Source organism: Crocodylus siamensis, chromosome 5 (genome assembly GCF_052110815.1).
Source record: "Crocodylus siamensis isolate JL-2025a chromosome 5, ASM5211081v1, whole genome shotgun sequence".
NCBI classification, from domain to species: domain Eukaryota; kingdom Metazoa; phylum Chordata; order Crocodylia; family Crocodylidae; genus Crocodylus; species Crocodylus siamensis.
The window spans coordinates 38,630,383-38,646,410 of NC_143399.1; the positions used below are offsets into that span (position 1 = coordinate 38,630,383).

The 16,028-nt window shown below is 53.2% G+C and overlaps 1 protein-coding gene and 1 pseudogene across 2 annotated transcripts in view; one reads left to right on the plus strand and one right to left on the minus strand.

Moving 5' to 3' along the window:
* Window positions 1-191: 191 nt before the first annotated feature.
* LOC149863800 (galactoside alpha-(1,2)-fucosyltransferase 2-like) overlaps window positions 192-16,028 on the minus strand; it is a 56,580-nt pseudogene continuing 40,743 nt past the window's right edge. Inside the window, exons 2-3 of the transcript XR_016442616.1 lie at window positions 4,790-4,887; window positions 192-3,270 (exon numbers count right to left, since the gene is read on the minus strand). The product of XR_016442616.1 is annotated as a galactoside alpha-(1,2)-fucosyltransferase 2-like (transcript). The remainder of the gene's footprint in view (window positions 3,271-4,789; window positions 4,888-16,028) is intronic.
* On the plus strand, window positions 4,796-13,294 carry TMEM86B (transmembrane protein 86B). The gene is made up of 3 exons (XM_090049372.1): window positions 4,796-10,899; window positions 11,622-11,868; window positions 12,174-13,294. Exons 1-3 carry the CDS (start codon window positions 10,849-10,851, stop codon window positions 12,578-12,580), a joined length of 705 nt encoding a protein of 234 aa, XP_089905498.1. The 5' UTR covers window positions 4,796-10,848; the 3' UTR covers window positions 12,581-13,294.

A 16,028-nucleotide genomic window follows, 5' to 3' on the forward strand; every position in this document is an offset into this window, starting at 1 on the left:
ATCCCCACCTCCTCCAGTTTCCATTTTGCACTGAAACCACCGTGGTTTGATGGAATTAGAAGCTAATGGAGATGTGACTCTGGAAAGCACTAAATGGCCCGGGGGGGGGCTGCCCACCCTCCTTCCCTCCCACCCCCCAGAGGTCATGTCTCCCCTGTGGTAGCCCCCGTCTGCTGCTGGGGGAGGGGGCATGGACTGCCTCACCCACTCCTGTCCTAGGGGAGGCCTCTGCGCTTCTGTGTAAGCACAACCAAAGACACCACCCCGCTCCCTTCCACTACTCCCATCTGTCAGATGCAGTCTTAGCATGGTGCACCCCAAAAAAAGAGCACAAGTGAGATGGGGGTGGGGGGCAACAGGCACCAAGGCGGATACTGTAGAGGAAAAAGAAGAAGATCGGAGAGTGGGGGAAAGGAGACAACTGTGGGGTGATGGGGCCCAAGAGACTCCCCCCACTTGGGGTATCCTTGCCTCCCAAAGCCAGATTCCTGCCTCCCCAAAGACTGAGGGTAGCTTCCCCTCCCCAGGTCCACTGATCACACCCCCCAAAGCAGGTTCTAGGGAGTGGGGCTTGTCTGTAGCTCCTCCTCCTCCTTGGGATTATAGTGGGAGGTGTTTGTCTGTAGCCCTGCCCCCTTGGCTGGTCCATGTGGGAAGGGTTTTGTCCTAGCCCCACCTTGGGGGGGCGGGGGCAGGTTGTAACCCCCCCCCCAGGCTAATGGTGCATCTCCCACCTCTGGCCACTGAGGGGAGGGGGGTGATACCTGGCATGCCCATTGGTACTGGACCTGCACCCTCTTCCCACCCAGGGGTGGCATCTGGGGGGACCAGGGGAAGAGGAGCAGGGGCCAGCTCCCAGGTGCTCTGGAATGGGAAGGAGTCTGTCCCACAGGAGCCCAGCCTGGGGGGCAGGGGGTGTCACCTTGGGGACTTGAGGAAGTGCTCATGCCACCCTCCTGCCCCACACCTGTCCCAGCAGCCTCTTGACAGGTGTTCTGCTTGCACTAATTTGGGGGTATAGGGGGCACTGGCAGTGCCCCTGCTGGCAGCTCTGCATTGTTCAGGAGTCTGTGGAGGGGGCCTGGTATGTTCCACGCCCCCCCCCCCACACACAGATGCCCAGCTTGATGGGCCTATGACTCTGAACTGGGGTGGCTGTGGCATGAGGGGCTCACTGGGGTGTGATCTGGGGCAGCAGGGCATATTTTGGTGCGGGAGGGGAACCAATCCAATTGTCCTACCCCCATCCTTGTCTTACAAGCACTGAACATCCCTTCCCCAAAAAGCCAGTAGCCAATAATAACATCCTGGTAGCCCACTCTTCTCCCTGTCCCATTTCTACCCCCCACCCCTCCTCACGGCTACCACTCAGTGGCAATACTTCAAGCTCTTAAACACAAACCAACCAAGGAACTCAAGTGGCCTTTTTTGCGTGCGTCAGCCTGTGGCTGGGGCGTGGGGTGGGCGCAGGGCTGGCCCCCCTGCCCCCACCCCTTCACCCCCCCCACCCCCTCTGCTCTGTGTGTGTGTGTGTGTGTGTCTCCAAAGTTGTTTCTTTCTTTTTTTGTTATATTGGATGAAAATAAAAAATATTCAAAGCCTAGAAGCACTGCAGCTTTCTCCCTCCTGGGGCCCGGGGGAGGGGATCACGGCTGCTCTATGCCTCTATAGCACATTCCCTGCTGTACAGATAGTGGTAGGGGAAATCAAGGCACAGGTTTGTGCACGAGGTCATTCAGGGAAACAGAGCTTGGAGACAGAGCTCAGATCTCCTGGCTCCCATCTCCCCCCATCCTAACCCATTAGACCCTTTCATCCTAAATCTGGAGCTAGAGCCCATGCATCTTGGCTCTCCATGCTCCCTGCTGTCATGCATTTAGACCGGTTTATATGTGCAGCCAGGGTACTACAAGATGCTTTTAAGGCTACCACAGAGCATTAGCACTGTTGGGTGTGCAGACACCTATGCGTGCTTCACGAGGCAAATCCAGATGTTTTGAATAGGAAGCCACCGTGTCAAGCATTTTCTGACCTGTTATGGCCTTTTTAAGATCCATGACAGACCTATTTGAAACATAATTAGTGAATCCTGTCTTATGTAGTGACCTGGGCACATGTTCAATGGCCCCTTTACCTGTGATGTCTTGAAAGTATATTAACCTTTTACAACAGCAGCACATTGGCTGCCATAGTCCCCCTGCTTTACCTGTGGCCGATTCGGGTGCTGTGTCTCATGTTTTGTCAGGGTTGATGATAGTTTTGCAAAGAGATTAGATTATGGATTTCCACAAGATGTTTTGGATAAAGATGATCCTGCCTCAGGCAGGGGTTGGACTGGATGACCTCCAGAGGTCTGTTCCTGACCAATTTTTCTATAATAATTAATGATGTGATACAATGAGGAATAAATCACAAAGTTATTATACATAAGCTTACAATCATAGAATATGATATATGTAATATCACACATATTACATAATATGTGAATAACTTTGTGGCTGGGTCCTATCACAACTTGAACATGTGGCCAGTGGTCCTACCTCGAGCCCAAGGGAGCCTGTCAAGACTAGAGGCTGAGACCCCCCACCCCACCTCTGGGACCCCCAGTCTGGTGTAGTGCAGAGAGTCAAACTTGCTACTAGCCAGTGTAGGGGAAACCTAGGATTGGGGTCCCTTTGTGTAAGCATAAAACTGCCAGTTTCTACTCCTGCAGGGTGTTGCATAGTTGGTGAGGAGGTCCCTGTGGTTAAAGCTGAGTGCATAGCTACATGGTCAGTGATAGTGGAGAGAATGCACAGCGGAGAGTACGTGTGATAAGGTATGCTGGTATGAGGGTGTTTGCATATGAGTGTAACCCTGGGTTGTGGAGGGTTAACCAGAGAGAATCGGGGCTACTCCAAGCCCAGGAACCCCAGACCCAGAGAGCTTATGGTGAACTAGGGTTTCCAACCTTTCTTGAGAGCTGGCAGGAAGGATGTAACACTGCCACACAGTGAGGGAAGAGGGAATGGGTGGGGTTGCCAACACCGTAGAAAAATGGAAAACAGGAGAATCGTCTGAACTAAGCCCCCAGGCTGCTTGGAGGGCTAGCAGGTGGGGAGAGTGGGGGAAAGTTGCTGCAACAGTGAGGGCCATTTTGTCTGGAGGCAGTGTGGATGGAGCAAGGGAGAGGTCTTGTTCCAAGAACCGTTGAAAGATGCCCAGGAAGGTTGTGAAGGAGTCTTGCCTGAGTGCAGCTGGGAAAAGGATCGACTTCCCGACAAAAGAGACCTAAAACGGAGAGAGAAATCGATGACTGCTACAGAAACCAGATCTGAGTTGTTCTTGTACGGCTGCAGACATCAGTGTGATCGTGTGGGGCTGCTAAAGTCCTTGTGCCATCTGGGACACCCTGAAGTGTCCTTAAACCTTGACCCCACACAGTCTCATGTAATGTTACACTGTTAAAAAGGGTATTTTGCTTCCTGGTTTCCATGCTGGGTTCCACATCGCTGTTCTAATGCCTATGGTTGTGAGTAAATCGGTCTCGTTTATACCCTCCTGCTAAACTGATGTACTGAATCATCACAGCCACACACCCATGCCCCCTCCAGGGCATGGGGGTTACAGTTTTAGGAAAATGCCCCATAGTAAGTAATTGATTCTAGAAGTAGTCTCTAAGTTGTCTGTGGTAGTAGTAAAAATAAGAATGGCAAGAATTGAGCTATAAAAATGGGAACAAAGGTCATTGGACTCCTGAGTTCCTGTATTACTGAACTGCTGGACTGTGCCCCTAAATGTCCCAGCAAGACCCTGGACTGTCTGATCAACAGGATAGGGAGCAAGATTTACCAGCAAGGGTAACTAGTGCATTTCTGAAAATAAAGTTGTGTGCTGTCTACCCTACATAAGTGGAGGGGAAACTTATGTCTTGAGCATTTTTTTTGAGTATACCTCGCTAGTTCCCGGATCCAAGGCTGTGGGGTAACATCTGCACTGACTGTATAGCAGAATGGGATCTGCTGGTTTATTCCCCACAGTCACATTTCCTGCCATGCACATGAGGTGTAGCAGGAACCATGATTGTGTGGGGTTCCCCCTTCAGAGCCCACCACGCCTTGACTTCAGTATCTGTCAGGGCCTGTGTTCAGTGCTACAGAAGCGTAGTCGAACAGAAGTGAGAGCTAAGGGCTGGCATTTTCTGAGGAATAAAACCCTGACTCCGAGTTCTCCCTGCCTTGGGGTGCAATCTCTGCATTAGACACTTTCACCAGTATATTCTCTCGCTATTACTTAACACACTGTATGTAGGCATGGTGTCCTCCATTTTTTGAATAAGCCAGATCCATAGCTTTGCTTCCTGAGTGACCCTGAGCCCCTCAGATGCCTTTGGGTCAGCATCAATAAAAACATGCAAAATAAGAATTTTCTTACTTTAAAAGGAACCAAGTTCTTAAAATGAGAGAAAAATCAGGAACAAAAATGGAGTGTGAGGGCAAAAATTCAAACATGGGCAATAAGAAGAACTGGGAATGTTCTGCCTTTGGGTGGGGAGGGGGAATGGCTGAAGAAACTTTAAATCCCACAAAGCCTTCCACTTTCAAAACTTGCAAAGGCAGCTCTGGTTTTAAAATGTCTTTGTGCAGGGGGAAGGAAAGGAGGGAAATGCGTCTGAAAAACTAGCACTGCAAACATGTAAAATAAGCAAGAGAAAGGGGGATGCATAAAGGGGTAGGGACCAGAACTGAACGCAGGATTCAAGGTGCAGACACACAAAGGATTTCTTAATAATTAATTACATTTTGTTTACCTTTTTCACAGCTGCAGAGCACTGAAATGTTTTTAGTGAACTGTCCACAGTGACTGTCAGATCTCTTCTGTGTGGTAACAGCTACTGTAGGGCCCATCCTAGCGTAGGGCAGAGTTTGGGTTATTTTTCATAGATTTCTTAGACATTAGGGCTGGAAGGGACCTCAGAAGATCGAGTCCAGCCCCCTGCCCAAAGGGCAGGATGTCAGTTGGGGTCATAGGATCCCAGCAAGATAAGCATCCAATTTACTCTTGAAGATGTTCAGTGTAGGTGCTTGAACCACCTCTGATGGCAGGCTGTTCCAGACCTTGGGGGCTCGCACAGTAAAGAAAGTCTTCCTTATGTCCAGTCTGAAATGGTCTTGCAGTAGTTTATAACGGTTCAACCTCATCATCCCTTGGGGCGCTTTGGTGAACAAACGTTCCCCCAGATCCTGGTGGTCACCCCTGATAAACTTATAGGTGGCCATCAGATCACCCCTGAGCCTGCGTTTTTCCAGGCTGAAGAGCCCCATGGCTCTCAGCCTGTCATCATAAGGTCTGTTTTCCTGACCTCTGATCATGCGTGTGGCTCTTCTCTGGACTCTCTCAAGTTTTTGCCCAGGTGCATCACCTTACATTTATCTGCACTGAATTTCAGACACCGTTTAGTTACCCATCTGCTCAGTTGTGCCAGATCATTCTGTAGTTCCTCACAGTCCATCTTGGTCTTTACCACTTTGAGTAATTTTGTGTCATCGGTGAATTTGGCCACCTTGCTACTGGCCCCTTTTTCCAGATCATCTATGAATATGTTAAACAGCACTGGTCCCGACACAGATCCCTGAGGGAACCCTGCTGTTTACTTCTTTCCATCCTGAAACCTGACCATTTATACTCACACTTTTTCTTTCTAACTTTAAGCCAGTTTCTAATCCATGAGTGGATGTTCCCTATAATCCCGTGACAACCTTAGTTAAGAGGCTCTGATGTGGGTCTTTGTCAGAAGCTTTTTGAAAGTCCAGATATACTATGTCAGTTGGATCACCCTGATCCACCTGCTTACTGGCATCCTTAAAGAACTCTAGTAGATTGGCAAGGCATGATTTCCTGTTGATATAGCTGTGTTGATTCTGTCCCAGCAAATTACGTTCATCCATGTGCTGAACAATTCTTTTTTTATTATTATTATTTCTACCAGTTTTCAAGGAACATGAGTTAGGTTCACTGGCCTGTACATTCCTGTGTTCCCTCTAGAGCTTTCTTTAAACATGTAGTCACATTAGCAACTCTCCAGTGGTTTGGTACAGAGGCTGTTTTTAGTGATAGGTTGCATATGACAGGAGTTTGGCAATTTCTGAGCTGAGCTCCTTCAGGACCCTAGGGTGAATGCCATCAGGTTTTGGTGATTTGCTGCTGCTTAGCCAGCAATTTTCTCTGTGACTTCATCTACTGAAACTTCAGTTTGGGTCAGCTCTACTGACCTGCCCCAGAGAGAAGTGGATCTGATGAGGAACTCTCCCTAACATCTTCCATAGCAAAGACTGCATGTTGTGTCTTTGCAATAGCCCTATCATCCTTTGGTGCCCCTTTTACACCATGCTCACCCAACGGCCTAACTGGCAGGTACTTGGTTGCTAATATATACATGAAGAATTTTTTATTTGTTACCATTTGCATTTCGAGCAGCTTTCTCCTTAGTTTCTTAGCTTCTTGTTGAGGTTTTGCATTTGTTTTGCTGGAGTTCATGAACCTTTTTAAATTTTCCTCTTCAGGATTTGTCTTCTGCCTTTTGAAAGAAGCCTTTTTTGCTGCTTATTGCCTTCACAATTCTGCCATTAAACCACACTGGCTTTCTTTTGGTCTGCTTTCCTTTTTTGATTTGCTGTGTGCCTTCAATACAGCCTTCTTATGTACCTCCTTAAGACTACATCAAGAATGGCCTTTCCTCTTGTAGGTGCCAGGACTAACTGCTCCAGGAAAGCCGTCTTTGATCACTTCAAGAAATTTGGTTACTGCAGCTCAGCCTGAAGTCAAATTGACCCAGTCTCCTTGTGGACAGTTGAAATTCCCCGTTTTCTGCTTGTCAAAGCCTCTTCCATCCTCCTTAGCATTTCTAGCTTGCTACTGCCATCCTCATCTGGGAGTTGATGGTATATTCCCAGACATACTTTTTTTTCTATTGAAACCTGGAATTTCTATTCCCAGAGATTCTTTGGTCCCTCTCATCCATTGAAAAGTCTTACCCTATTCGATTCGATGGAGTCTTTTATGTAGAGTGCAACTCGCCCACCAATACAACCTACTCTGTTGTTCCTGTATAATTCATATCCACAGATTTGCTAACACCAGGTGCTCTGAAGTGCCCAAAGGCTGGAAGAAGGCCAATGTGGTGCCTATCTTCAAGAAAGGGAGGAAAGTGGATCCGGCTAACTACAGGCCCATCAGCCTGACCTCTATCTGGGAGAAGGTCTTGGAAAACATTATCAAAGAGGCCATTCTTAACAGAAGAATGCTGATGGCTACATCCTGTGGGATACCCAGCATGGGTTTGTTGCGGGTAGCAACACCTCTTGGCAAAACTGGCCAACTGCGGCCTTGGGTCCACCACGATCCACTGGCTGGGGAATTTGCTCCGTGGTCGGACCCAGAGGGTGGTGGTTGATGGAAGTCAATCGTCGTGGTGCCCTGTGACCAGTGGGGTCCCACAAGGCTCTGTCCTTGGACCTGTATGGTTCAACATCTTCAGTAGTGATGTGGACATTGGAGTCGAAAGCAGACTGGCCAAGTTCGCCAATGATACCAAACTTTGGGGTAAAGCATCCACACCTGAGGACAGGAGAGCGATCCAGGCTGACCTCAACAGGCTCAGGAAATGGATGGACAGGAACCTGACGGTGTTTAACACCGAAAAATGCAAGGTTCTCCACCTCGGGAGGAAAAACCTGCAGCATCCTTATAGGCTCGGCAGTACTACGCTGGCTAGCACTACAGATGAAAGGGACTTGGGGGTCATGATTGACCACAAGATGAACATGAGCATTCAATGTGGTGCTGCAGCTAATAAAGTGAACAAAACACTGGCTTGCATTCATAGATGCTTCTCAAGCAAATCCCAGGACATCATTCTCCCATTGTACTCAGCCTTGGTGAGGCCGCAGCTGGAGTGTGCATCCAGTTTTGGGCTCCACAATTAAAAAAGGATGTGGAGAAGCTTGAGAGAATCCAGAGGAGAGCCCCACACATGATCAGAGGTCAGGAAAACGGACCTTATGACGACAGGCTGGGAGATATAGTTTCATAGTTGGTAGGGTCGGACGGGACCTAAGCAGATCATCAAGTCCCAGGCCCCTGCCATGGGCAGGAAATAATGCTGGGGTCAAATGACCCCAGCTTGGTGGTTGTCTAGCCTCCTTTTGAAGACCCCCAGGCTAGGGGCAAGCACCACTTCCCTAGAAAGATGGTTCCAGCTCTAGCTGCCCTGACTGTGAAGTAGTGCCTCCTGTTGCCTAGCCTGAGCCTACTCTCATTCAACTTATGGCCATTATTCCTTGTAACTCTCATTGCCTGCTGGTCCCTCTTGGCCAGTTTGTAGGTGGCCACCAGATCCCCTCTCAGCTTTCTTTTGTGTTGGCTGAACAGGTTCAGGTCCCACAGGGACTCTATAGCCTGGAAAAGCGCAAGCTCAGGGGGTGATCTGGTGGCCACCTACAAGTTTATCATGGGTGTCCACCAGGATCTGGGGCAATGTTTGTTCACCAGAGCGCCCCAAGGGACAAGAAGGTCTAACGGTTATAAACTCCTGCAAGATCATTTCAGGCTGGACATAAGGAAGAATTTCTTTACTGTCCAATCCCCCAGTGTCTAGAATAGCCTGCCATCAGAGGTGGTTCAAGCACCTACTTTGAATGCCTTCAAGAGAAAATTGGATGTTTATCTTGCTGGGATCCTATGACCCCAGCTGATTTCCTGCCCCTGGGGCAGGGGGCTGGACTTGATCTTCCAAGGTCCCTTCCAACCCTAGTGTCTATGAAATCTATAAAGTGTTCACTCAATCCCATCATCCAGATTGTTAATAAAGACATTGATTAAGCAATACCAGATCCAGGACAGATGCCTGGGGAGCCCCACTTGATACCTCTTCCCAGCCAGCATTGAGCCATTGGTGACTACTTGCTGAGTATGATGATCCAACCAGTTATGTATTCACCTTGCAAGGCTTAAAGTCACTGGGAGGCTGTGGAATCTGTGTGTCCTTAGCTTGTTAATGAGAATGTCATGAGAGATTAAAGCCTCACTGAAGACAAGCTGCATCACAGCCACTGCTCTTCCCCCATCCAGAGAGCCTGTCACCTTATCATAGAAGAGAATCAAGTTGACCAGGCATGACTCGCTACTAGATCATGGGTGGGCAATTATTTGGGCCGAAGAGCCACTTAAGGTGTTTCAGTGAGCTGTTACAGGCCAGGGGGAGGTGCTGACTCAGCCTGGCATGGGGGAGGGGGGAGGCGGGAGGCATTGGTCCCATCCTCAACAGCCTACACCAGACAGAGTGGGTGGGCAAGGTCTCCAGGGAAACTGGCCCAGGACCCCCACAGGTAGGACACACTCAACAGGGCTGGGATCACAGGCCAGTGATGGTGTGGGGCCAGGGCACAAAGCAGAGCCATGATCTGCTCGCCTCATGTCCCTGTGATGTGCACTGGTTCCAGGCAGGGCATGTGGGGAGCGGATCGTGGCCTTTCCCCAGGCCCTGGCCCTGGCCCTGCCCTCCTGTATGCTGTTTCCAGTCTACCCACAGCCCGATCAGGTCCCAGGTGGGTCTCCATGGAGACCCCACCTGCCTGCCAGCTCCTGGCAGTGGGTGTGGGGCAGACTGGCAGCTGGGCAAAGCGCCACTGCCACCAGGGCTGCTGGGAAGCCTAATCCAGCCATGGGCCCCGGGGGCAGCAGAACTGACCGCATGTGTCATGACCCAGGCTGCCCCCACACCTGGGCTGGGCAGGGCCCAGGGACCTGCTACAGACCAGACAAAATCACTTGTTGGGCCAGATCTGGCCTACAGGCCATATTATGCCCCCTGTTCTAGGTGAATCCATGCTGCCTGTGCCTGATCATCACTTGTTCGCCTCTAGGGGCTTCACAACAGATTCCTTGAGGATCTTTTCCATGATTTTTCTGGATATGGAGGTCAGGCTGACTGGTCTGTAGCTCCCCAGACCCTCCTCCTTTCTCTTCTTAAAGATGGGCCTTCTCCAGTCAGCTGGGACCTCACCTGGCCTCCATGAGCCCTCAAAGGGGATAGCCACTGCCTCTGAAATCCCCTTAGCAAGTTCCTCCAGTTCCTTCGGTACATCCTATCTGGCCCTGCTGACCTGAGAGCATCCAACTTCTCTATGGAGTCCCTAGCCTGTCCCAAAGGAGGAGAGGGTGATGGGCCAAGCCAGGCCCAAGGTGGGAGATGAATAGTGGGGAGTGAGAGGAGTATGGGGGTGGGCGAAGGCTTGACCCCATGGTGAAGGTGAAAGGGGCTCAGAGGGAGCTGGGGAGGGGGCAGGGCTGGGGGTGCCTGAGGGGCAGAGGGAGCCTCAGCATGTGGAAGGGGTTGGGGTCCCCCTTGCCCTGTTGGGGAGCATAGGTACAGGGACCATGCCTGGAAAGGCAGTCTCGACTGAGGGCAGCACCTCAGGGCCTGAAATAAGAAGGGAGTGAGAGGAGCTGGGAGGAACCCAGGCATCCTGGCTCCCAAACGTGCCAGACTCCCCTACCTCCCCAGTGCTGAGATAGAGCCCAGGTGTCCTGTGCGTGGCCAGCTGCAGGGTGGGAAACGCAGGTGGGGCTATGTAGTGGGGGCTGGGATCTGTTGCCCCCCCAACCTCGGATCTCACTCACCCTGCCCCCACCTTGGGCTGCTCCTCACCCTGCCTCCCAGGCTGCAGCACTGTTATCAGATGGTGCCAGGCAGGGCTGGGTCGATAACCCCGCTATCAGCTGTCCCGTGGTGCCCTCTGCGGGTGAAAGTCCAGGAGGGAGACAGCTGCACTGCACAGCCCGGGGGACTGGTCTAAGCCTGTTACCAGCATGGACATACTGGAGATGGATGCCCGCCACCGCAGGAAGCTCGCGGCTGAGGTAGGCAGCATGGAGGTGGGGGAGTGCAGGTGGAACCCAGGTGTCCAGGCTCCCAGACCCTGGCTCTGACCTCCCAGATCCCACTCCCCTCCCAGAGAGGTAGAGCCCAGCCCCTCCCCCCCTCCAACCATATTTGTGCTGACTCAGGCCTCCTATCCTCAAGTAACCTTTCTACTCCCATATCTTCCATCTATAAAAAGCAGACATAGCCAAGACCCCTTTCATAGCTTCCCAGTCCAGTGCTTGCATATTTGGGTTGGGTTCAAATCTATGCCTTCATGGTGATATCAGTACCTAGGTGGTGGCTGAATGTGGGTATCAGTAGGTTCCAGAGTTAACACCGCATCACCATAGATATGGGGCACCGCAGAAGGTGTTTTGCCCAAGGAAGCTGGAGCTGGCCCTGGCTGGCTGGTCCCCATTTCTGCCTCTGTGTTACTTACATTTCAAGGTTGGGAGTTCAAACTACACGGGAGGAGCTCAGCAGGGGAGATCAGAGCTCCAGCCTACCTGACTCATGCCCTGGTGCTGAAAAGGTTAATAAGGGTGAAGCTTACATGAAGCTTTTGCTTGGTTTTGTGGGAGGGGCTCCCAGCAGGACTGGGGGCCAAGTCAGGAGCCTGGGCAGGACCCTTCCAGATGCAGGAACCTTATGGCTGTACTAGTGTAGACAGGCCCTGGGGCAGTGGGCCCCACAACCCTGCTTTCTGTCTCTCTGCCAGGCCAGGGGCCGCACTGTGCGGCTGCTCCCATTCCTGGCATCCTGTGCGCTCTACTTTGGGCTGTGGCTGCCAGAGCCGAGCTGGCCCAGTGCTGTGACCAAGATCCTGCCAATCCTGAGCTTGGTGCTGTTCATTTGGAGCGAAAGTAATGGGGCCTGGACACCCTATGCCCAGGGCATCTTCTGGGGGCTGCTGTGCTCCTGTGCTGGTGACATCTGCCTGGTTTGGCCTGACCTCTTCTTGCCAGGTATAGGGCTGGGAAGAAGCAAAGCCTAGGGCACAGGGAGTGGGGTGCTGTGAGTTGGGAGTGCGGGGTTGTGGGGGCAGAGGGCTGCATATGAGGGGCATTGGCTGGGCTGGTGTGGGGACGGCAGGGGGCTTCAGGTCAGGAGTGAGGGCAGGGGACTGTGGATTGGGAGTGATGGGCACTGGCCAGTTGAGGCGGGGCAGGGGCTGCAGGTTGGTAGTGAGGGGCAGTGGCTGGGCTGGGCCAGGGGCCACAGGGAGCAATGGGGGTCACTATGACAGCTGTCACACTTCCTCTCCCTGCAGGTGCAGGTGCCTTTGCTATTGCCCACCTCTGCTATCTGTGGGCACTGGGGCTGTGTCCTGTCCGCCCTGTTGCCTTCGTGTTGGCGGCTGTGGTCTGGACTGCAACCTTGGTCTTCCTGAAGCCCTGCCTGGATAGCCCAGTGCTGGGTTGTGCAGGGATCTACTCTGCCCTGCTCTTGGCTGCGGCCTGCAGGTCCCTGTCCCGTCTGCCTTCACCTCGCTGGAGCCCACGGCTCGTGGCCTGCGGCTTCCTCCTCTTCGCCACCTCTGATGCCATCCTGGTCTTCGACCACTTCTGTTCCCCTCTCCCCCGGGCCCGGCTTGTGGTCATGGTCACATACTACATGGCTCAGAGCCTCATCGCAGTCTCTGTGGTGGGGGAGGGCATCCACTGGAAGGACATCTGAGGCAGGGGTCGCTCCCATGACCTATGAACCCATGCAGGATGTTTGTGACCTCTCACCAAGAGTTGATTTGGAAGTTATCTGGTTGACCTTTGACCAAGCTCTGTCTACCTCTGACACCCATGGCCCCCAAGAAAATCAACAGAATCATGGGTTAACCCAGAAATTATTCCATTGGCCTTTACCCACCCCCCAAGCCAAGCACGGCCAACCCAACAGGATGCTGTTTGCCTTTGATCCCTGTGATCCCCACCCCAAGAGAACCAACAGAGTCACAAGTTGACCTGCAATTGATTCCCATGACCTAGGATTGACTTTATGCCACAGCTGAGCCAATTGGGAGAGCCATTGGTTGACCCTTGGAACAGCTGACCTGGAAGTTATTCAGTTGACCCCCCTGCACTGTTCATATTTGTCCTCCATGGCTGCCAAGAGAACCAACATAGTCATGGGTTGACCTAGAAGATATTCCTGTGACCTAGGACTGTCTCCATGCTGATGCTGAGCCAATTGGGAGGGTCACGGGTTGACATTTGACCTTCAAAGCAGCTGGAAGTGATGCTGGTGAACTGTCACCTGACATGGCCAAGGTTGGGGGTCAGATCCTCACCACTTTTGCCAAGAGGATGCCTCGGTGTGCAAGCCATGACCTGGAAGCAGTTTCTTTGATGTTTGACCCTGCTCCAGCTGCCCCAATAACACCTGGCTGTGGAACAACTTCTGGCCTGGGAGTGGTTCTCTTAACCTGTGTGAGCAGAGACATAGACAAACCCAGGGACTGACCATGGCACTCCTACCCCCTCCCTGAGCTAGGCTAGAGCCAGGCATCCTGGCTCCCAGCACCCCATGTTTAACTCCCCAGACTACACTCCCCTACCAGAGCAAGGCTGGAACCCAGGTGTCCAGGCTCCCCACCCAGAGCAGGGCTAGACCTTGGCAGTCTGGGCTCCAAGCACCCCCTGCTCTCATACACCCACCCCTACCTGGGAGGGTGGGTTGGCACTGCAGGGAGCAGGGTTTGGGTCCATGTTTTTGAGACAACACCTTGGTATGTGTTGGGTATGTGATGTAGGTGTCTGAGCATGTCACTGCCAGGCCAGAGGTGTTGGGGGAGGCGGGGGGTATCTTCTTCCAGAGGGCCTGGACAGTGCTCAGCTCCACCTCTACCCCAAAACTAGTCCTCTGACAAGAACTTAGGGGTGCCCCACAGATAAAGCAGGAGGTCAGTGATATCACAATGACCCTATCAGACCCCCAGCCTCTCCATGGGATGGCCCCAGAAACCAGCACTTTCTTAAGACTCATGACCCCTCCATCCAAGGTCCTCACACAAGACAGGAGCCTAAAGGCCTGGTCTTCAAGAGGCCAGCATGGAAGGGTGCTTAGCCTAGGAGCTCTTGGGGTGGGAGGGAAGTTTGGGGGGGTTAGAGGGGTGGGGAGTGAGGGCAGTGGGAGGACAGCAGACCTGGGTTCTCTCCCAGTTTTGGTGGAGGCAGTGGGGTCTGGGAGGTTGGAACAGAAGGGGCTGGGAGCAGGACACCTGGGTTCTCTCCCAGCTCTGGGTAGGGTTGGGATCTTGGGGGGTTAAAGCAGAGGGGGCTGGGAGCCAGGACTCCTGGGTTCTTAGTTTCAGCCCAGAAGTCTTCTAAGTGTCCACAGGAGGGAGCTGGGAGCCAAAGAATGCAGAGCCCAGCTGCATAGCAGGTAGGGTAGTCTCTGCCCCTGCCTCTGTCAGTCTCTAAGGTGCAAATCTATATGACTTCAAACTTCCAGGGCTAATGACGATCTCTCTCTGCCCCTGCCTCTTATCAGCCAGAACACGTGGCAGCCAGGACACCTGGGCTCCACCCCAGCTCGGCTGGTGCCTCTGTAGTGTGTCCAGGTTTTCCCCTATTCCCAGCGCTCCTGCTCCACAGCCCCCCGCAGAGCCCTTCTGCTGGGGAATGGGGCAGTGCTGCTTCCTCAGAGCTCCCCAGCTGGCAGAGGTGAGGGTCACAGAGTTCCCCCCCTCCCTCAGCTCCCCCTGGCCACGCATTGCTCATCCTGTCACCCACAGGTTCCCAGGCAAAGCAGCAGATCCAAGACTGGCTGCAGCCTGGGCCGCCCCCTGACTGATGGTGTTTCCCAGCCCCTGAGACCTGCTCTCCACGGGGATTCAGTTCTTCTGAGCCAAGGATGGGGGTTTCCCTCTGTGGGACCAAAGACTATTGCAAATACCAGGAGATCCTCACACACCAGGCCCCAGGCAGGGTGCTGGTGTTGTCCCTAGAAGGGGCTGTGACTAGGAGTGAGGGGCAGCAGCAGCGCTTGAATGCAATTCATGCATCTGGGCTCCCCACCTCCTTGTTTTAACACACCAAACCCCACTTATCTGCCAGAGCTGGGAGAAAACCCAGGCATCCTGGCTTGCAGCCCCCACCCTGCTCCCAGGGAAAGAACCCAAGAGTCCTGGCTCCTAACCCCTGTCCTTACTGCGACCCACCAAACCCCACTGTCTTCCCAGGGCTGGAAGAGAACCCAGACATCTGGGTTCCCAGGTAAGACCAGGCCTCCCCCAGCACAGTGCCCCCCATCTCCCAGCCTGTTGACTCATGGCCCCTGACCGATAAGGAGGCAGTCAGTAGATTGCTCCATTGCCTGGGCAACCGAGTTTGGACGCCCAGTGTTGCCATGACACTGGTGATTTCCCAGCCTGTTCCCATGGTACCAGGCTTCCAGGGATGGGAGTCAGAGCACTGGGCAGGGGGGGAGAGAGTGGCTGCGGGGGTCAGAGCAGGGAGGGGAGCTGGGAACCTGGACATCTGGGTTCTATCCCAGCTCTGAGAGGGGAGTAGGGCCCAATGGTTAGAGCAGCGGGGGCCTGGGTTCTCTCCCAGCTGCGGGAGGGGACTGGGTCTGATGGGACAGAGCAGCAGGGGCTGCAAGCTGGGACACTTGCATTGTAGCCTGGCTAGGAGAAAAGAGTAGGTCATGGGATGAGGGGGCAAAAGCCTGGAGGCCTGGGTTCTCTCCCATCTTTGGGAAGGGAATGGGGGGCTTGGTGGGTCAGTGCAGGGGGAGGGGCTGGGAACCCGGATGCCTGGCTTATCTTCTAGCTCCTTGAAGGCCGTTGGGGAGGGGGAGTTTAGTGGGTCAGCTGAGGGGTGGGGGGGAGCCTGGACTTCTGGGTTCCTGATCCGTGGCAGCAGCAGATGCCAGGACTGGAAGGCGGGAGGAGGATGTTTCCTCTTGCGGGGGGCGGTGGACTTGTGGCTGCACGTGTGCACGTGTCCCCGCACACCTGGACACGAGCCCCGGCTTCCCCCGGCTCTGACACACGCACACATACACACACTCCGTGTCCCAGACACAATCACACCGCGCCATCACAACCCAGTTCTGCCCCAGCTTCCTTCCCCACCCCCACCTGCCCCTCCCCGTCTGATCGCCCCCCACAGCCCCTTCCCCAACT